At 30.8% G+C, this 23,201-nt stretch overlaps 1 protein-coding gene across 1 annotated transcript in view; it reads right to left on the reverse strand.

Annotated features, from left to right (window-relative positions):
- Positions 1-855: 855 nt before the first annotated feature.
- The window catches only part of NCAM2 (neural cell adhesion molecule 2), a 493,693-nt gene continuing 471,347 nt past the window's right edge, over positions 856-23,201 (reverse strand). Inside the window, exons 16-18 of the mRNA XM_030877736.2 lie at positions 16,123-16,327; positions 8,333-8,452; positions 856-6,317 (exon numbers count right to left, since the gene is read on the reverse strand). Coding sequence (XP_030733596.1) covers positions 6,206-6,317; positions 8,333-8,452; positions 16,123-16,327 — 437 coding nt within the window. The 3' untranslated portion in view covers positions 856-6,205. The remainder of the gene's footprint in view (positions 6,318-8,332; positions 8,453-16,122; positions 16,328-23,201) is intronic.

Genomic DNA, 23,201 nt, shown 5'->3' on the forward strand with positions numbered 1-23,201 from the left:
GAAAATTCAGCTTTTTTTTTTTCATTTTAAGAATGAGTTAAATTTACACTGGTTATAAAAATAAAAAGAAAGAAAACACTTTGTAAAAACTTGTGAGATGTTATTAGCTTCTCCTCTCTTTTAACTCACAAAATCCTAAAAGAAGATAATCTATATGAGAAATAAAATTCCAACATGAACTAGAAGTGAATACTGGTTTATCATTAAAAGTGTGTCTTAAAAAAAAATAATAAATACACATTAAGAAAAAAAGTGTGTCTTTTAGGGCTTCCCTGGTGGCGCAGTGGTTGAGAGTCCTCCTGCCGATGCAGGGGACACGGGTTTGTGTCCCGGTCTGGGAAGATCTCACATGCCTCGGAGCGGCTGGGCCCATGAGCCATGGCCGCTGAGCCTGCGCGTCCGGAGCCTGTGCTCCGTGGGGGGAGAGGCCGCAGCAGTGAGAGGCCCGCGTACCGCAAAAAAGCAAAAACAAAAAAAGTGTGTCTTTTAACCCAGTGCGTATCAAATTTTTGTGTACGTCAGAATTACCAGAAAGGTTTATTAAAAGACAGACCCTGGGCCCTTCTCCCAGATTATTTGGATTTACTAGGTCCATGGTTGGGTCCAGAAGCTGACATTTCTAACAAGTTCCCAGGTGGTGCTGATGCTGCTCATCTGGGGACCACGTTCTGAGAACCACTGCTCTTACCAACTGTTTATTCATTAAATTCTCTGACTGGGCACAATGTAGTGTAGAAGCCAAAAGACTGTGACTCAGGGTGAGGCAAGATGACATAAAGCATTCTCTTCTTTTGACTATATAGAGATAGGTTTGACTTTTTTTTTTTAATAAAAAATATTTGCCAAGTCACAAGCTCTCACACTGCAGAGATATTATTCAAAATAAATATAAATGCAACACTTTATTAAAGTAAAAGTATTTTTACTATTAATATACAAATGGCAAAGAGTGACAATTTTGATATACTGTAAGCCATACTTTCAATGTCTCTCATAAATACAAAACTTCAACATTTGCAGTATAATTTTTACAGTTTAGACATATATATACAGCATTTCATAGGAACATACTCTATTGAAACAATAAGAAAACTTTGTGGTAGCTAACTTAAGAATATAGAATTTGAATGGCATATATAAGTTAAAGAAAATAAAAGGCAGCATGTTTTAATGCATACTGAACACAGCATAGAATTCACATACCAAAAAATAAGATTTTTTTTTAATCTTTATTTCTAAGTTCACAGATACCTAACAGAGTTTAGAGGCAAATGCTAAACCATGAACATTCCTTTAAGAATTGGAACAGATATGTTTCCTCTTAACAGTACCATTTATTTTACACAATGCTTGTTGTTCTGTAAAAAAAAAATAAAAATCCTACTTGCAAAACTGAATCATAGGTTCTATCTATGTTAACCCTCTCCTCTGGATTTCTCCTTTGGGTCAGTATAATTGGCCTTAATTTTTATCTACACAATCTTCCTTGTCCCTGCTCCAACACTTCTCATACTAAGATCCTTCTTACCTACTCCAAATGGTCTGCTTGCCTTTCTGGATTCTTTCAGTTATTTGCTCCTCTATTCTCCTATGCCTGGTTGTGATTTGAAATGCTCCAACAGTCATTGCTTTGCTTATTCTTTTCCAAGGAAGGCTAAAACCAGATGCTAAAAGATATACAGTTTAATTTTGGAAAACAATTAAAATAAGTGGTAATATTAAATTTGTATGGGCAATCTTTATATTAATTATGAACATCATGTGATCAAAATCCTGAAAATATTATTAAAAAATTAAAGTGGTGGTACCAGTTAATGTAGTTAAGGTATTGATAAAATCCTATAGTGAATAATAAACTATTTTTCTAAGAATATTAAATATGTTATCAAACAAATATTAAGCATTGCATATAATATGAATCTATGAGGAGAAATTATTAGCACTCTGTATAATGTTGTTAAATAGCTGCATCGACATGGGAAAATGCAATTTTTAACAAAGGAGAAGAGGGACTTGGAAGGAAATTATATTTGTTCAGCAACTACTACATCTAGGCTCAGTTACACGTGTAGTCATTGCATCTCAGAACATTATTAAGCCTGTGAGTAGATTTTTTGAGAGATTTTCATTTCAGGATTGAAGCACTTCATTTCTGTGACCTTCCACAGTTGAATTTTGGCATATGCTAACACATACATATGTGATTTCAGTGTGAAAGACAATGCAATAATGCTTCAAAGGTTAATAAGAAGATGCAAATCTTTTCTCTCTGAAGATAAGTAATGCAAACCATCTCATTTAAAAAATGTATTTTCATCTACTCATAAAGTCTGTTGAATAAGCACTTGGAGGGATTGAAGTTGAGCATTTACATTATTCTCTGTGAAAAAGAATATTGCAAATTTAATAAGTAATTGTAATATGCTATTCCACTATTTCCTAAAATTAAGAAATGGAGATTATTCTTCCTATTGTTTCAGTTGTAGATATTTTCATCAGTGTATCTTATCATCAACAATGAAGGATGATTTATGATCCCCAATCAAATACAGAACAGGAATAATGTAGACTCAAGTGACACCACAATAATTTACCCTATTTTAAAAAGTGTCTGTTGTCTTTTTCTTACAACTAGTAAAACTCAATTTCAACAATATCTAGAATGTATTTATTGTCTAGAACAAGAACAAATTAAGTATATTTTGTGTGTGCATTAAAAGAATTGCTTTGCCATAAGTGGAAATAAGTTACACAGTATAATTTGTTTCATTGAGATTTTGTATTGAAGGTGAAGTAGTCTGAACTGAGCTTATTCACTAACTGTAAATAAGAGAGTATCATACAAGTGTCATAGATATAAGCAAAATATATCAAGAAAGATTGCAGTATTTTTTTCTTTTAATAAAGCAGAATGTCATGCTAATCCAAAGGCACAAATACATCTTAAATATTTAAAATAAGAAGCATAAACTTAAGGTGTGAGTATAAAGTTCCAATTAATTGTTGGCACTCAAATAATTTGATTAATAAAAACTTTCTGTTTATATAAATGTTTCATTCAAAGATCAAGGGTCATGTAAACTTTGCTGGATCAAATAGTCTTTGAAAAAATGTTTTTATAGGTATTAATAGTAAAAACTGAAGTAAAACTCGAGAAACATTACATTAATGTTAGACATTAGTATCAATAGAATGGCCATAAATCAACCCATGAAAATAATAAATCAAAATTCTTACATTTCTTTGCAGATCATTGTAAAATATGTTGATACATTAATTTGTGCCAGTTTTAGAAACAAAATACTGCTAAAATGCTGATATTATTGTTCCCTCTTATATTTTATTGAATATAGATTGTCATTGCCTAATTGCACATAACCTATCAAGAAATACCAATATTTTCAGTGATATCTTTGCTTCTTTGTTTAAAGTAGCATAGTGTTCTGATTATTTAACATTACTTATATTCAGTTCAATATTTTGACATTTTATACTAATGTTTAAGTGTACTCTTAGACTGTAAAAATAGCATTTATACAGTTGTATGGATATGTTTAGTCTAGAATAACAATGAAAAATAAGAAACAGATCATTTTAGTTCTACTCATATTTTACAATTTACTACACGCCAGCTCTTATTTGGAAACTTTTATAAGTAGAGTCATTTGGAGCATTCCATTGAAATGTAAAAAGAAAAAAAAGATGTTTATCACAGTATTGCCTTGCTCCTGTGGGGCCTAGAGTTCAAGGACAAGAGATAAGGACCACTCAGACAATTGAAACAGTGCATTTGAAACAGTCTGTTTACAGTTAGTTCCAGATTATCTGTTAACTTCAGATCATTACTCCACATTAGTGGCAAGAAATTTAACAGCATACATATGTATATATATATGTGTGTGTGTGTGTATATATATATATATATATATATGAAATATTTAATTAAACTGCTTTACATAGAAAGTCCAAAGAAATGCGAGAAACAGAACTTTCACATTGAGGGAAAAACAATCTTTGCTTTTTATTATGATTTCTCTGTTTTGAAGTATAGTGTGGATATAACAATAGTAAACATGCTAAATTGCTTTCTCAGTTTTCCTAATTCTTTTACCATAATTACTTTAAAACCTCGTAGCCCTATCCAGGAAAAATTAGTGTCCATGCCTATTGCTTCATGGACACTTTGCTAAGCTTGGTTACTCTGCACAAACCAATTCAAGTATTTTGATTAGTTTTAACACATTCATACAAAAGAGAAAAAAAACAGTAAAATAAAGCAAACAGATGATCGGACAAACATAACTTAAATGGCAACAGTCAAATCCATCAAAAGACCAGTTGGATAATTCCTATGCAAATTCCTAGGTAGGCACAGGACTTTTTTTTCTTCAGAATATTCCTGAAAATATAGCAAGGAGAGATTCCTTCATCATATAACCCTGTAAATTATGGCAAGGACACTGTAGAGATTTAGTGTCTGAACATGCAGATGGGCAGGTTCTGTCCTTTGATAACCATAGTTTTGGAGAATGAGTTAGTTGTCTCTCCTTGGTTGACAGTTTCAAGTACTTTGTAAATAAAAGTGTTCATGAGTGACATTAATATTACCTTTAATATTTGTCAAATAATCTCCATAGAGAGATACCCTAAATCAGGTCACTCTGCACTGTTAAGACTTTCCTCCAATGTTCTATTGGTCTGCATTCCATAACCAGTGCATGTTTGAGCTATGATACCACCTGAAACGAGAAGTTATGAATGTGATGGGGCCTAAAGAAACTTTTGGCTCTCTAGGGTAAGAAATAATCTAAAACCTTCTCCCAATTGGTATGTATATTTATAACCATAAATACATTTTTTTTTACCTTACATATAATTGAAAATCATGTTTCAGCCTTTTACCTCTGGGAGATTGCATAGCTTGGAAGTTAATAAATATTTTATTCTGGTATATATTACTAATAAATGACAGAAAGTTTGTGTTGAATAGTTCAGGAATTTCTTCAACCCAAGTTGTTTATAAAAGTCTTAAAATGACTTCTAGCTACAACATCCAGAATAAAAACAGATAGTGGCAATTCAATTGTTTATCATTGACACTTTTATGGCAATGTCTAAATGTCAATTTCTCCGTAATTTAAGCACTAAGGATTTTAATTCCCATTAGCCAGTTACATATAAGGATTGACCTATAACACTGGGAAAATGATTTTTTAAACAAAGATTATCTAAAACAATGGGCAAAAATGTATCTGAGGATATGATTCAAAGTATTTGAACATTAAAGACTCATTTATTGATAAAATTATTTTAAAGAGTAAAAGGTAATCACATATTTATAAGTATATCAAGACAACATTGATATTGTTCCCATTTCAATTTACTTTATTTGAAGCTGAGGGCAGAAATCAATATTATTTTCACTTTCAATACATTTTCTTTGTGTGTAATCCATTGTGAGTGAATATGGCATATATAAGAGATAGAGATTTATGGAATCTTTCTGATCTAATTTTACACACAACTAATGTTCATTTAAATGGGTAATAATTTTGATCTGGCACTTCAGTCTATTAAAAATTCAACTTTGAAGTAGCATTGTAATTATAACTTAAAAAGAGTTTTCCAAAGTTTCTCTCAATATTTAACATCTGCTAAAGATAACTGGCTCCTTCAAGCCTAAGTTCCCTGAAATTCTCTGGATGAAAAGTGTAACTTTTATTAAGTATTTTCATTTTAACTGAAATCCCCTTTAATAATCTATTTGCCCAAGATTGGATTAAAAAACATGCAGGGCTTTCTTATATATTTAGCTCACAAAGATTTTGTTTTCTTTGTTTTTTCTTAAACCCCTACTTGTGGAGAGGTTGTGTTACGAAATATAGTTCTTAAGAAATAGAGCACTTTATCCATATAATAAATTGCAGTACTTCAATCATAGAGTCAAATTGATACCCAAGAGTTGGTGCCGGTCAGGTCTCTATATTGAAATTCATAACAAAAGAAACAACAACAGCAACAACACAACAACAAAAGGAAATGGACCATGGGCAGGAGTATTTGATCATATGTATATGTGTACAAGCTATTCCAAGCTAGAAGTTTCCCAAGAAATTAAGGTCAATGGAATAGTTTTGGTCATAGGGTCACTGCAATCTAAATGCTCTTTGTAGCATTCGTTGTTAAAGACTCTGTGATCTTGGTGTTATGCTTTGCTGTCATCTTCTTTTGATTGAATGATGTCATTAGAAACCTTAATTTCTATAGTTTCTGGATTTAGGACTTCTTTCCCATTTTCTTCTTTTAAAGGCAATTTTCTGAAAGAGAATAGAAAAATAATAAACAATTGGCTGAGGCACTTTAAGTGGTATCTCTTAACATTTAAGTTATTGTTTTGTAGAAGAAAATAGAGTACCATTATTAGAATGAAAAACATCAGATTTGTTAAATATCAAATTGACAGAAATATAATCTAAAAGATAATAATACAATATTGTCTACTGTGAAAATGTGATGTAATGAATAATAATGAATGAAACAATATACTTTTAGATTTGAATGCACCAAATTGTTCATTATAGGGTGGCTTTGGTTTAATAACCCTCTGATGTATTAAAAATATAATGAAGTGTTTTGGAATATGAAAAAGCCAAAATAATTTTATATGTTAACTAGCTGATTTACTAGTACTCCGTTTTTTTAAGTAAAAACAATCAACAGATGCTGCCATATCTGTTACATAAAATTCAAAAGCTGGGTGAATTAGCAATATTCTTTGGAACTTAATGCAAATAGATATATTTCAGGACTTTTCCACTTTTTTATATTTATTATATATGTTTCTTTAATTGGTCTCTTTTCACTATTATTTTTTCTTGATACTTTTGTAATATTTATAGCAATTTGTTGAGAGTTTCCAATTGTAACCTATGAAGCAATAACAACCTTTGTTTCTTAATATTAAGACAGCTTTACAAATCATACTATGATGACAATAAATCAAGATTTCGAGTTTTTTCTACCAGCCTAAACTCAATGCTTTATTATTACATCTTGTGCATATGGCTTTGAAGGCAGTATTTCCTCCTTTGACAAAATAATTTTTTCACATCAAAAAAATTAAGTTACAAATAGAATTCTAACTCACCTCTGTGAGTGCAGCCTCACCATTTTACGGAGTAGTGAATGCTACTATGCTAGGTCCTCTGGGGTTTATTTGTAATTTCTTTTATGTTTCTGAATGAGAAGAGAAAGCCATGTCTTCTGAAAGTCAAAGCTATTATGTGAAAACTAACCAATCGAAAGTAAGTTATTTCATTGCTGGAGTGAAGTAACATCTACTTTGTACCTACCAGGGCAGGCTCTCTTTTATGTTTATTATAAGTAGTGCATTCAGAGTTCTTTTCTCCCATTCCCAAATACTGAAAACATTGATAATAAAGGATTATAAAAACAATGGGTTATTTCTAGCAGCAAAGTATACAGAAATTTAGAGCTTGAATGGGAGGTTAGCATAATGCTTAATATATCTCTTACTCACAAAACTATGTATTAAATTTGTAATTAACCAGTGTTTTCAACTAATTCTTGGATGGTGTATTTTTGCATATATATTTATTCACTATATTTATGTTAAATTGTATTTTTAAAGATTACTGTTAATGCTATTATTTTTATGTTGAGTATTCTTTTCTTTAATTGAGAACCAGAGTAGTTATTCAATCATCTTGTTTTGGTTTGGTTTGGTTTCAAAATACGGCCCATTCTATGTAAGGGCATTTTCTTAACTAGTCTTCATACACACCATTATATCATAGTCAGTGTTAATTAATAGATGGGAATTTGTTTTGCTGTGTAATATTTGGCTTCATTGAAAAGACTTCTGATTTCCAAAGGGAAGTGTATAGATGTGTTTATTTCACACTATTTCTATTTTAGACTGTCATATTCATATTCAAATCAATAACTAATTTTCTGACACATTTTTATTTCTGTAAAAATCAATCACATTTTGCAAGTATCACTTTCTTAAACAATAAGATTAGTGTAGGAAAATCCAACTTTTTGACATGCTTGCATCATTTTGATATTTTTACATAAACTTATGAGTATATGTGTGAACAGGAGATTTTTCTCTGACGATACAAAATCTTCATGTGAAATATCGCAATAGAAAATGGATTTTAGATATTCACATGTACTTTCATTGAAGAAGAAACAACACTGTTTTTAAAATGATGTTATTTGTCAATATGTGCTACAAATAATGACAATGTGTTCATCATTTTACAAATACTTATCCAAGAATAATTAAGCATTTCAAGCTACATACTCAGGTTCTGTTAGTGGTGTGGTTTCATTTGGCTCATTTACTGGGCTCCCATCTTCATGATTAGTAATTCTTTCATCCTCTGTTCTCATCTCCACTATTGGTTCTTTTGATCCATCTTTCCTAGAAAAATAAAGAAAAAAAAAACACTTACCTATGAAATGTAAAAAAAGATGCATTATGGAACATGGTTAAAATCTCTACAAAATCTTGCTACCCATGGATTCTGATCCAGCTTGGTCAGAATAAGAATACCACTAAGAATATTTTTTCCATTTAAATTCATCTAGCTATATATTGTTCAGAAAAAATAGAAAGAAGAAATTCCATTTTGTCTAGAATTCTTTTCCTCATCAAAATTTTGTTAAATATTTCACAAAAGTAGTTCAAATTTTCAATTTGTTTATGCAGTTTCTTTTGGAAAATAAATGAAAATTATTTCATTAAATAAAAGTTATGATATGAAGTAGCTTCTTCCCCCTAATTAGCCATACACATACACATTTAAATATATATTTTTATTTTAAAAATAAAATGATGCTATTTTAAAAATAACATCAAATAAAAACATGTTTTATTTGAAAAATAACATTGCTTCTATATCAAAATTTGGAAGATAAAATTTATATAAGATACTTTATATATCTTTATATAAGATACTTTTAGTTTCAAATGTCTCTGAATTTATATGATTTTAACTATAATGTAACCATTGACATATTTAATATATTTATGTTTTTAAGAAAATAGTTTAAAAAGAATAATATTGTAACATGTATGCATTATTATTTTCACTTATAATTTCTTATCCATGTCATTTTGTTAGATGTCTAAAATCTAAAATTAAGTGTAATTTATAATTGTGAGTAGAAATTTTACTACAAGGTTTTGTAGCACAAAAAATAAACAAAAGAAAGAAAAACAAGGAAGCCATTTGCTGATGATAAAGAATGAAGTGAGATATAAGGGTTGAGAATGATGTACTCATCATACAGATTTCAAATATGGCACACGAAAAAAAATTAGGAAGGAATGGGTGTTCTCAACTACCCAGGAATATAGTCTTACCATACAATCCCACAGTTGTGCCCTATGTATTTACCCAAATGAGCTGAAAATTTATATCCACAAAAAAATCTGTGCATGAATCTGTACAGAAGTCCTATTCATAATTGCCAAAAATTGGAACAAACTGAGATGTCTTTCAACAGGTAAATGGATAAACAAACTGTGGTACATCCATATAGTTGAATATTACTCAGCAATAAAGAGAAGTGAACTACTAAGCCAAAGAAAGACATAGAAGAACTTTAAATGCATATTGCTAAGGTAAATAAGCCAGTCTGAAAAGGTTACATACTGTGTAATTCCAACTAAATGACATTCTGGAAAAAAACAAAACAAAACTATAGAGACAGTAGAAAGATCAGTGGTTGTCAGGAGTTCAGGATGAGGGAGTGAGGGCAGGACATAATGGTGAAGCACTGGTCATATTAGGGCAGTGAGCGTATCCTATTTGATACTGTAGTGGTTTCATCATCATATGATGATGGAATTAGTTCTTTAAAGTCAAGTAAACTAGGATTACATTTAAAATAATGCAAACAAACAAAAAAAAAACCAACAATGACTCAAATATTTAACAGACCTCACAAATGCTGAAACCTGAAAAGAAAAATGTTAAGGCTAATAAAACACTTTGATCAGGTGGCAGGTTGTTGCTTTTGTTTGAGTATGTAGGTACCTCACATAAACACATAAAATTTTGAAGAAAATCTAGAAGTCAACGGTGAAGAACTCTTTTTACACCTTTAAAATTCAAATGTCTGTTGGAGTTGGTGGTTCAAACATATTTAACAACATCCTCTGTTTTGGGGCTCCAAGGAAGCAAGATCTGTATAATAGTAGAGATGATGAAGAAGCACTTCACCATTAGATTTTAGTTTTTTTTTTTTTCTTGGTTGTTTGCTGTTGTTGTTATTCTTCAATTGATTCTTTTAAAACATTCTTCATGATACCAATGCTCTTGATGACAGAGTAGATGATACTGTTTGAAAAGCATGGCTACTGATGATTCAAAACATCATCAAGATGAGCAGAAAAGTGATTCAAAAAACAGATTATACTTTTAATTATTTTAATAACAGGTACAGATCTGTGATGAAATGAAACAGAATGCAAAGAAAATATAGAAAAGATAGTGAATTTGGATTTTAATTGTATACTTTCTTACCAAAAATAAACGGATAAGCAAAGAACTTTAAACTAGAAAGGATAAAATAAACATTATCGAAAAGAAATGAAGGAGTAATATGAGAAAATTGTGAGTTGTCCTAAAATCTTTATTTTTGGTTTTAATGATCTTTTTTGATTTTTAGCTTGTTAGCATACAGTACAGAATAATACAAAAGGGTGGAGAGGGAAAAGTGACTCTCCCTTCCACTGTCTGTAGGATATTTAGTTATCTATCAGAGAGACAATTACTGTTGCAAATTTTTGCCTTGTTTCCAAGAGATACTGTAGGCATATGCCAGCATGTATGTGTGAAAGTGAATTATTTTAAACAAAGGATAGCATACTAACTGTGTGTAATTTTGCCTTTTCAGTTTACACTAGGTATTAGCTGGAAGACATAAAAGAGCATTTAGAGCTGCCTCAATCTTTTTCATGGTGCATACTTTCCCCTTGTATATATTCACCATGATGTATTTGAAGTCTTTAACTGACAAACATTTAGGTTGTTTCCAACCTTTCCTATTACAATAAATACTATCTGAAGCACACATATAACCTACATGAGTCTAAATTCCTATTCTGTATAAATTACACTTAATTATTCTTCTAGTGATATCAGAATAATTACCAATATGGAATTATAGAGTGACAAAACAATATTTTGTTTAAATTGGCATAAAATATATGCTAAAATTTATAGAAAATTTTACAATTTATAAACTGGTAAACATAGAAATTCTGGCCAGATTTCTAGAACTGATTATTAAGCAGAAAATGATGACAAGTGTAGCAGAGCAGTTGAGAGGATGTGTCCTAGAACCAACCTGGCTGGCTCTCCCAACTCCCTGCATAAACATTTCTGGCTTGGTTAGTAAAACAGAGAAGATAAAGATACCAAACTAATTTCTGCTTTGTCCTTAGAATAGTGCCTTACATACATGCAGTACTCAATCATTGTTAACTGTCATCACCATCCTAGGAGGGCAAGGAGGATTTATGTTAGGAAATATACTACTAAAACTTGCAACTTGAACAAATTAAATAAGAGCAAAGTGAAAATATCTTGATGCAAACTGAGAAAGAATATTTTATACAGTTGATCAATTCTTACATGAAAATGTAAAGTTCATATAAATAATGGCATCACTAGCATAATCCAAACTTTGGGATAGATTGGGGAAAATACTTGCAACAAATGCAACATCAAATGATTAAGGGTCACATTATATAATCAACAAGTGAAAGAAAAGTCAAACGACTCTATGAAAATGTGTAAAAAATATGAACAGGAAATTCCAAGAAGAATAAAGTGACCAAAAGAAAATCATAAAACAAATAAGCTCAGACTCAACCCCGATTAGAAAAATGCAAATTTTAAATGATATTTTTCACTTATTGTATTGAAAAATAAACTGATAATAGTCAGTGTTTGAGAAGCACTGTAGGAAATATATGTTCTGTGATTATTTGGGATGAGAATTGGGAAATACATATTCATACATTTACAACAGAATTGATGTAAAAACGAAGTTCAAAACAGCATAATATACTTTAATATTATAAAGATATTGAAAGTCTTATCTAAACTTTAATAATAGAGAAGTGGAAAAATACACTATGATATATAATATTATGGAATACTGCTTATTTATTTTAAAAAAGAGTCAGAAATTCATGTACTGAAATGGGACATTTTGAAGCTGCATTGTTATGTGAGAAAAATTGCACACACACACATACATATATACACATGTACATATAAAAAGCAGTGTGTGTATGTGTGAGGGGAGGTGTATGTTTGTGTGGTGTGTGAAGTCAGATGTAATTCTTACCTTTGCTTCTCTAGCATTTTTCATGATTTTTTCTTTATTTTTGAATTTCTGTAGTTTGAAAATTATATGCTTAAGTGTAGTTTTTTTTTGCTTAATTTTGATTTTTATCCTTCTTGGTATCTTCTGAACTTCCTGGATCTGTGGTTTCATGTCTGATATTAATTTGGGGATGTTCTCTGTCATTATTGTTTCAAATATTTCTCCTGTTCCTTTCTTTCTTTCTTTCTTCTTCTGGTATTCCTATTGTGCATATGTTTAGCCTTTTGTAGTTGTCCTACAGAATTAGGTATTCTGTTTTCTTTTTTTTTTTTCAGTCTTTTTTTTTGTTTGCTTTTTAATTTTGACTTTTCTGTTAAGATCTTCTCAAGATTCTTTCCACAGCCATGTCTAGTCTTGCTAATAAGCTGATCAAAGGGATTTTTCATTTCTGTTATGGTGTTTTTGATCTCTAGCATTTATTTCAGATTCTTTCTTAGAATTTTCACCTCTGCTTACATTTCCCATCCCTTATTCCATGCTGTCTACTTTATCCATCAGAGTCCTTACCATAAAAAAAAAAATATTGGTCTGATGATTCCAACATCCCTGCCTTATCGAATCTGGTTCTGATGATTGCTCCATCTCTTCAAACTGATTTTTGCCTTCAGTATGCCTTGTAAGTTTTTTCTTGATAGTGGGACATGATGTACTGGCTAGAAGGAACTGCTAAATATAGGTCTTTAGTAATGAGGTGGTAAATTATGGTGTAAAGAGGATGCATTCCATAGTCCCATGATTCGGTCTCTGTCTTTTAGTGAGTCTGTGGCCCCAGACTGTGAACTTCATAATTTTTTCTCATTTTTTTCCCCTTTAAGTGGAACAGAATGGTTAGAGTGGACTTGAGTTGGGTATTTCCCTTCTCCCATGTGGCAGTAAAGGAGGCCAGAGCTATGTATCCCTCTTTCTGCATGCTGAAAAGCCATTTACAGACACACACACACACACACACACACACACACTTGACTAGTTACTTCCTATTCTTTTTTATATTTTAGTTCTTTCACAACTTGCTCAGCTAAGTCTGATTAAGTAAATTCATTCTTTTTTGAAAAGTAGTATTTACAACAGAAATTTCTTATTAATTTATCTATTTGATTGTTTTTTAATCGAAATGTGTTTCCCATCACAGTAACTAGTTGATGGCAGGGACTAGTTTGCTTCCTCACAGTTGTATCTCTGGAGCTTAGATAGTGCCTGGTTATTGAGGTGTTCAATAAATATTTGCTATTGCAAATTAATGCTTGGGTAAATAAGAGTATACATAAAGTTTGGTAAAATAGTAATCTTTAACCATTTTATAACATAAACTATGAGAATTCAAGATAAATGCTAATTTACATTGAAAGCCAAATAATGGAATATTCTAGAACTTTACACAATGCCATCCTGTATGCCATTGACTTTAATTTCTCTTTTTTTCTGCAATATAACATTCTTTAAATAAGAATGCTCTAAGTGTTTAGTTAATGTGTTTTGTAAGAAATCTACATAGTCTTATAACTTGTGATAACATGAAAGGACTAGTCTTAGAATGCTTGGGGTCATATTTAGAAGCTAGTATATATTCAATTAATCAAATCAATTATGCCCTATTTCTCATTGAGGTTTTATTTTATTTTTTCCAATTTGAATAATGAATTTTTGAAAAAGAGTTGAAAACTGTTTTCCTAAGGCAGAGGAAATTGTGATTTAAAAACCTAGGATGGGCAACAAGCATGGAATGAACCATGTGTTTTCATCTTTCCAAGTCTTTAAGGTTAATTAAACTTGGCAGGAATTACAAACAAAAGTGTTGGTGGATAAATTACCAATTAATAAAGTCAAATAAAAACAAACAGCAGAACTTAGATGTACCTCATTATTTTGCACATGGTCATCAACATCCCTGTAATTAATTAAGACAAAAAAGTGAAGGTCCTTTTTGATTTCTCTCTTTCTTTCACCCCAAAGTTGAATCAGTCAGCAGTACTTGACTCTACCTTATCTATATTTGGGTGCTATACACTTTTATATGCCTATAGTACTACAGGCTTGGTACAGAAGACCATCATTTTCTACCTGGAATATTTCAAGATTTTCCTACCCAGTCTCCCTCATTCTAAATCTTTCCTTTTCACCTACCAACCCTCCAGTTATCCTTCTTCACAAGTAGCTAAATAAACCATTAAAAAAAACTTTTAGTTGCTTTCTATTTTAAAAATATTTCCTTACTTTGACCAAGAAGATTTAACACTTTTGTACTCAGATAATTCTCCCACCTGATTGGTACCACTCTCTTTCCCTGTCTCATTCCACTCAGATCCATTTTGCCTTTAAGTAACAAGCTCATTCCTGACTTAATGGCTTTTGTATTTATTGTTACATTGCTTAGAACATTCCTCCCCTTGATCATTATATTTCTGACTCTTTATCACTCACTCTTCAGCCTAAGTTTCATCTCCCTGGAGAAGTCTTTAAGGACCCAACCTCTAGTAACAATTGTCATTCTGTTTTTCATTTTTCTTAGTGCTTATCACTACCAGACATTTTCAATTTTAGTGTTGATTATCTGTCTTCCTGCATTGAAACACGAACTCCATGTGAACAAAATTCTTGTTTGTTTTATTCACCACTTTATCCCTAGATTGTATAGAAGTGCTTGTTACCTAGTATTTATTCCATTTAGTTAATAGCAAAGCAAAAATGAAGATATATAAAATTCAGTTTTGAGTCAATGTGTGCATATATATATCATATGTATATATGTATAATTATGTTATATAGTACATTGTTTTCTTGATATGTGAAAAAGTAACTAAAACTAAATTTGGTGATATGTTTATTTAGTTAACAAGACAATTTAAAAATACAGCAAGTTATTAGGAAGTACAATATGTTTCTATGAGGAAAGCAAGAGATATTGAATAGTGAATTGTTTCCACTATATTTACTATGTCATACATTAATATGTTTCAAGTATGAAGTAGAGCCTAATTTCTGTTTGTTCTTTGCTATGTGCTGTGTCCAACAAGTAAGCAGATGACATTTTGATTGTAATATTTAATGTAATTTTTTAATTGAAAATGTATACTATTTAAGTTATTATCCCATGAAGTGAAAATATTCCTTACAGAATATCCATGAAAAATGGCCATAGACAAATTGCCTAGAAAGACTGAAATGGGCTTTGGAGAAACAAAACAAAACAAAAAACAATATAAAAACAAAACAAAACAATGTGGCCATGCAAAATGGATTCTCCTATATCCCTAAGCCTAGAAAATAATGTATGAGACCATACATGCCTAAATGTATGTATCAAAAATGAATAGAAATGACTCAACAATAAAATGAAATGAATTGCTGACACATAGAATATCATGAATGAATTCTAAAACATTATGCTGAGTGAAAGAAGGCAGACACAAAAAATACACATTGTAGGAAACTATATCAAGCTTTATAAGAGCTAAAAATTATCTATGATAAAAGAAATCAGATTATTAGTTGCCTGGGGCAGGGGGAGTTGCCTGGAGTAGTGTGGGTTGTCTGCGTAGGAACATGAGAGAACTTTTGAAGATGATGTTAATATGGAAAGCTTTTTGCATTTCACTCTAAGTTTTGCATGAAGAAAACATAAATTTTGAGCTCTTTGTAGTGATATACAAAGAGTCTAACATTACTTTGATGCAGATGTCTGATACTCACAGATATGCAGCTTTTCCTTCTTCAAGTTCTTTACTTTTACCACTGGAGCCACTTTTCTTCCCGCACATTCTCCTGGTGATGCACATCAATAACCCACATTGTCGAATAAAGAAGCAGCTGACGTCTGTTACCACAAGAATTAACAAGAGTGCAGCGACTCCCAGACCAATGACCGCTCCAAGCCCAAGACCATTAAAAAGTGTGTCTTAAAAATAAAAGAAAATAATTTTATTAAACCCCAAATTAGAAAAGTTTATACAGTTATTTAAAAAAAGAAATCATCTTATCCAAGAAATATTCAACTTAAGAGACAGGAAAAAATATTTTCATTAGCATACTTCAATTTCATGATTGCTGGGAGCTATTTTCTGGTTTTCAAACAATGTTTTAAGCAACTGACATGTTAAGGATTTGAAATATTTCTTACAAACTTTCTTTAGAAAAAACACCCTAAGTAACTCTTCTTTCCAATATACTCCTTGATTATCTTTGGGGAAGATGATGAATATTTTATCATAACCCTAACTATACTCTACCAGAAAGTCAGAGCCATTAAATAGATCATCACTTTGTTAAAAGAAAAAATATAGTTAAAACTCCTGTAAGAGAAGTGTTAAATAAATGCTCTATATGGAATCATTTTAGTTTTAAGATTTGGGCTTGCAAATGATGCTGGAGCACTTTGCTTTGACAAAGAATGCTCTTTAAAATATCTGGCTAGAAATATTTTAGAAATCATCATTTCAGAATAAATGGTTTACTTGTATTTTTCCAGTTAATATTTTAACAAATCATATTAGACTAGAAGCAAACTTTTACAGAGTTGTGGTAATTATGACCTTTCTGAAGTCATATCGTGAAAAGGTAGGGGAAGATGGGAGCCACTTTTCTGTGACATATGGTTGCAGGAAATTCCAAGAGCCATGGAATTCATGAAACAGGTGATGGAGAATAGGGTGGAATAGGCTGACTGACAGAGTAAAAATGGCAAGAGTGGCTAGTACAGCAAAAATGAATCAAACTTTATATGCCTGTAGTTGAATATGAGGGTAGATTACACAGCTATAACAATGTAGATAGGAAAGTGAGCACAATGGAAAGACACAGGATTAAACTGGTGACTGGTGATACTGTGTTATCTAGAGGGAAAAAAGAGAATTATATGACAATTTTATAGAATTGTTCAAAATGATCAACATGATCATGTTAAAATTTGCTTATGTAACATTATAAAATTATAATTATCATTTTTAATCATAAAATATAATTTTCACTCAGCATCATAATCACATGCTCAGTCTGTGAGTGGTGTGCAATGCAAGTGACAGATACAGGGAGAGATGCAAATTTGAGTTTTGAGAAAACCACTTCTGAAAAAAATTTATATGTAAAACAAAGATTTTGTAAGTTGTATTTTTAAAGTTAGGTCCAATATATTTTAATCATGACTGAAGAAATTGTGATCCAAAGGAACTGATATAACTGTCCTTATGTTGAATCTTCCACTAACAGGCCAGTCTTGAATATGTCACAGCTGTCTGAATCCTAGTTTATTTTTCTGAGTCTAATGTCTAAACTTATTTTATTTTTTCCAGGAAATACATGTTATTTATATTTCTTAACACTCTCAGAGCTTGCAGATAGATTAATAAAAATCATTCTATTTGTTACATGGTGCCTGGTACTTACACAAGCGCTTTGTTCTTCACGTGTGCTAGAACACACATATTCTACAGTGTCCCCATGATGTTGCACATAAGAACTCTTTAAGCACTGAATCAAAAAACTTGGAACTCACATGCCCAAGAAAACTGTGATTTTGATTATAATTATTTTATTTCTGATAATGAGAAAACAGGTGATAAACACATGACAGTGGTGGAGGAAAAAAAATTTTCATGCCATTTTCAGAATCTCCTTCCCCTATCAAACTTTAACATGCTATTTAGATGCTTTCAGTGTAGAAAAATTGGCCAGCTCATATCCAGAGAAATTGTTAGCTTCCACACAACTGTTATCACATGAACCCATATTAAGGAAAAACTAGAGAAACAAAAATATTTTTCAACCATGGAATTTTAGTATCTTTTTTTATGCAAAGTTCCAATATACAAATGGACAATGAGATTCTAAATATTATTTAATAATTTTCAAAGTTGTATCTATATACATAATTTTTAAAAATCTAGTGCCTCATGTTATAAAAATAATATATCAAGCACACCAGGATTTCTTTTAGTGATTTAAGAAATCATTTTATGCATTTTCTTCCATTATCCTTTTTCAAATATAAATGATTCTCATTTGAATATACTATTATAATATAATGAAGACAACTCAGCTATGAAATATCTTTGCTTATATGTAAAGCAAAAATATGTTTTACAGTGTTCATAAGTAATTATTTTGGATGTACTTCACATGATTCAACAACCAAAGCTCAGACAAGAATAGTAGAAAAATACATCTCCATTTGAGCTTTAGTCCATCTGGATATATTGACTCAAACGACATTTGAACGTTAATCACTTCTTTCTTACTTCATTTAGGTTCCTCTCACATGCAGACATAGTTCTAGACAATAAATCCCACAACTCAGTTATGATATATCTGGCCCAATATATAAATCCCCATTTACCCTTTTAAAATGTGAAGACTCTTGCTTTGTATTTAAATGTACTGGATCTGGTGTCAGAAAATCCTGGCTCCATCACTTACTCCTATATGTCCTTGGTTGAGTCATTTAACTTTTCTCTAAGGCTGAGATGCCTCTTTATTGAAATGGGTACATTTAGGAAAACAACCACCACAAACTAAGTCATGAGGTTGTTGGAAAGATTTTTGTGAATATAATAACACCTCAAACACTTTTGCCCAACACTAAGTAAAAATTTAAAGAGTATTATTACTATATTATTATTATTATTATTATTATTATTACAAAATTCTAGTGAAATGAGATTTTGGTGAAAAAAATAGACCATTTAAAGTTAAATTAGTCCAGTAAATATGTTTCTTCATCAGCAACTTTCAGAATCTCTTGTTAAGCATTGACTATTCTCCTGAGAAAAAGATCATTTTTAAAAAAATGACTTAGTTTTAGCTAGTTAGCTTTTAAATGATAAATATTTTATTCGTGACTTTTTAAGCATTAAACCAGTATATTGATCTTCTCCATTCCCAAGTTAGAAAAAGCTCTTAGAAACATTATATTTGTAAAGCACCTTATAGTAAGGGAATATTGATGCTAAAATAGCTATTACTTTTTTTCTAGAGAAACAATATTATACCTTCTTAACAATCTTAACAAGATTACAATCTTGGAAGATTACTAGAAGTTATTTTTTATGAAAAACCAAATATATTTTTGTCATTGCATAGAATAGGCATGGACGTCAAATAGATTTATGTTATAAATATTTAATTACATTTTCTTTTGAAAGATTTAAAAAAAATATTTCAGCTTAAGAATGTATTTAAATGCTCACACATTCTCATATCCCATGAAAGTAGGCTATAATATAAAAGCTAAATTTTCTGTTCTTTTTCTCTTTTGACACCAATTTAATCTATTGTGAAAGTTCACTTATTTGTCTTTGGACTTTTCACAAAGTCATAATCATCATGTGTAACATTACATCACTAGGATTTGGGGACTAGCAATAATTTATTTCCTCAATAACATACAAAAAATCTTTCTTTAAATTATGGTTTTAATAACTTAACAAATTGAAACTGAGCATAGCAATCATTTAAAGGATTTTATTTATTTAATTTATTTATTTTTAAAGGATTTTAAATTAATCTTTTCAGTTTCCCAGAATACTTACATGTGTGTTTTATGATATAATTTTTATTAAACTCCATTACCTAAACAAAAATATTTTTAGGTCTATCTTCTAGATAAGAAAAATGATATCCAGAGAGTACAGTGACCTAAGTCACAAGATAACCCTTAATACCCTTAATATTAGATCTGTACAAATGAAGAATATTTAGCTTCCGGTTCTATATAAATATACTGGCCTCACCACATGGCTTCTGGGATCTTAGTTCCCTAACCAGGAGTTGAACATGGACCGCAGGAGTGAAAGCACCAAGTCCTAACCACTAGACCACCAGGGAATTCCCCGGTTTTATACCTGTGTTCAAGTCAACATTTTGTACTGGATACTAAGCTTCAAATAATCAAAAGATAGAAATAAAATTAAGTGACTAAATTAAAATGTATAATTTGCTTGCATAAAAATGTCAATATCCATTTTTTCCCATACAACTAGTGGAAAAACAACTATTTAAATGAGGTATAATTATGCAACTAATTATTTCTTGCTTTTATGTACTTTTCTTGAATTCTTATTTTCAGCTTCTATTTTAGTGATCTTTTGCATTGCTCTTTTGAAAAGGGATTTCATATTAGAATTGAATAAGAATAAATAATTTAGGAATCAAAAATTTAAACATCTATTTTTAGGTACAGATGTTATTATAGAAAGCAAATATGAAAATCAGACTAAATGTGTTTTTACAATCTCCCTCCAAGCTGTACCTCCCACACCGTGAAATTTAAAAATTGGCTAACTAAACCAGTATGTATCCCCAGAGCTTTATGTACTTGCAATTTAACAGTCATCAAAATATAAAATCAAAGCAAGAAAATAAGAAAAAAAAAACTTCATTTCAAATCCGTCGTATGCATGTGTTTTCATGTTTCTGTTGTAGAAATTAACTCATTGCTAAAACACTACATTAATTTCCCATTAAATATACTATGCTTATATTAGTTTTTCAAAAACCACTACAATTTAAAAAGTAGCATTGCTTTCTGACTCCATAAGTAGTTCAGTTTTTTAGTTAACTCTTTTTCTATAGTTTGAGAATTACTTTTAGATGTGGAAAGTTGTGATAAAGATATGGAGAAAAAACTTTTTTCTTAATTTAAAGTGTCCTAAAATGGAGATTTGTTTGTTACTTCCAAAATAGTGGTAGTTATTTTCATAAGGGATATCGCTAAATACAGTGAGTTTAAGTGTATAAAAGATAAAAAGAAAAGCCCTTTTTGGTGTTCATCATGACATTAACTAGATACTATACCTTTCCACAATAGAGGTAGGTCTATTTGTCTCCTGTTTATATATTCTTCCTTCATTCTGCCTAGTGTAACATATTTTCAAATATCAAATGATTTCTGGAAAATCTAGGTATAAATCTATACACACGTATGGTTCATCCTATGTGGAAAGATGAAGCAGACGACTTGCTGCATTTGAGCTCCATCTAAGCAGTGATGGTCAGCCATTCAACTACTTTAAAATCAAACATTTGGGTTATCTAAAGACTTTTGTGTCTACACAGTTTCATTATTTTTTTTAAAGGACTATTTATTCACTTAGGCTTCACAAACATTTATTGAGTGCTACAAAATTAGTGCAGTATTAGAGGGGTTTCCTGATACGTACTAAAATAAGTTAAAAATTAACATACATCTTTGGGCTTATCATACAGCTATTTAAGTCCCATTTTACTTATGAAGCATAAATTCCCCAAATTAAGTTTCATTCATTGGATTTCCCAAAACACAACAAAGGAATAAAAGGGTAAGATTTTTAGATTAAGAAGGGCCTAGATTTAATAGTAAGAGCTTCTAAAATTATGGTAATCTCCATGCACTATAAAAGATATGCTCTAGAGTAATACATACTTTTAAAAGAAAATGCATTGCACTAATTTAAAAACCAACTAAAGATTTCACAGTTTCTTGTTGTGTTATGTTAGACAGCTGTTTTCCAAAATCACTTGCCACTTACATACTTGGAAATTATCTTAAATTGATAAGTTAATGTTCTGTGATATTTTTCCTAGGAACCCCCAAATCAACAAAGAATAAGAAAATATAATAAAAAGAGCCAAAGTGTAAAAATGAGACTAGGGTCTAGACTATGTCAACATAAAAAAAAATTTTTTAAAGCTTTAAAATTTTGATAAACTTTAACAGCTTTAAAAACAGTGGGGATAGTGCAAATGAAATATAATCACAATATTCCCCCAGCATAGATGAAGCTGCAGGCTTTACAATCCTTGACATAATCCACTTGTCAAGAAAGAAAATAATATTTTCCAACCCTGAGGAGCTGTGTAGAGAAAAGTCACATTTATAAGACTTTCTATTTCCTACGGGGAATACTTGACCTGCTAAACATTACCTAAATTAGGTATGATTTGCCTTTAGGATTGATAGACTTCTCTCAGTTATACTAAATGAGGAATCAGCTATATTCATAGAAGTGCCATATTTATGTATTTTAGGTTTTTAGAAAGATGATTCCAAGTATCTACTTTTATATATTTGAAACAACATGACTTTCAAATCACTTCTGCAGGTGTAATCACAAGTAGAAAAAACAAAGAAAACTTTGATTCAAGCATGTTATAAAATTCACTATTAAAGAGGGAAATGTTGAAAACTGCTGTTATAACAAACTGAGCACAATGTCCCACTCTTTCCATTTCTCCACGTACCACATTTTTCTTCTATGTCATGACCATGGATCTCCAGCATTTATAGTGACTGCTGTTAATCCCTGAATTGATGGATCCATTCCATTTTTTTAACATCTTTATTAGAGTATAATTGCTTTACATTGTTGTGTTATTTTCTGCCGTATAAAAAAGTGAATCAGCTATACGTATACTTATATCCCCATATCCCCTCCCTCTTGTGTCTCCCTCCCACCCTCCCTATCCTATCCCTCTAGGTGGTCAAAAAGCACCGAGCTGATCTCCCTGTGCTAAGATCCATTCAATTTTCATTCATATTTAACATGTTTGTTTGAAACAAATGTTTGAACTTCTGAGGTTTCCAATGTCTGGTCAATACCCCTTTAATTGTATTAAATGGAAAGAAGGAGAAAATCATGGCAAACTGCATCAGCAAGGATGATTATATCATTTTCCATTAATCCAAAATGTTTAAAAAATTCAAACAACAAACTCAAGAGCAACTATGATTGGAGTTTATATTCTTCCTCCAATCCGAACTCCTTTTTTTTATTGCTTCCCCATGTACATCCAGAGAAAAA

This window comes from Globicephala melas, chromosome 4, assembly GCF_963455315.2.
Source record: "Globicephala melas chromosome 4, mGloMel1.2, whole genome shotgun sequence".
In the NCBI taxonomy this organism is placed as follows: domain Eukaryota; kingdom Metazoa; phylum Chordata; class Mammalia; order Artiodactyla; family Delphinidae; genus Globicephala; species Globicephala melas.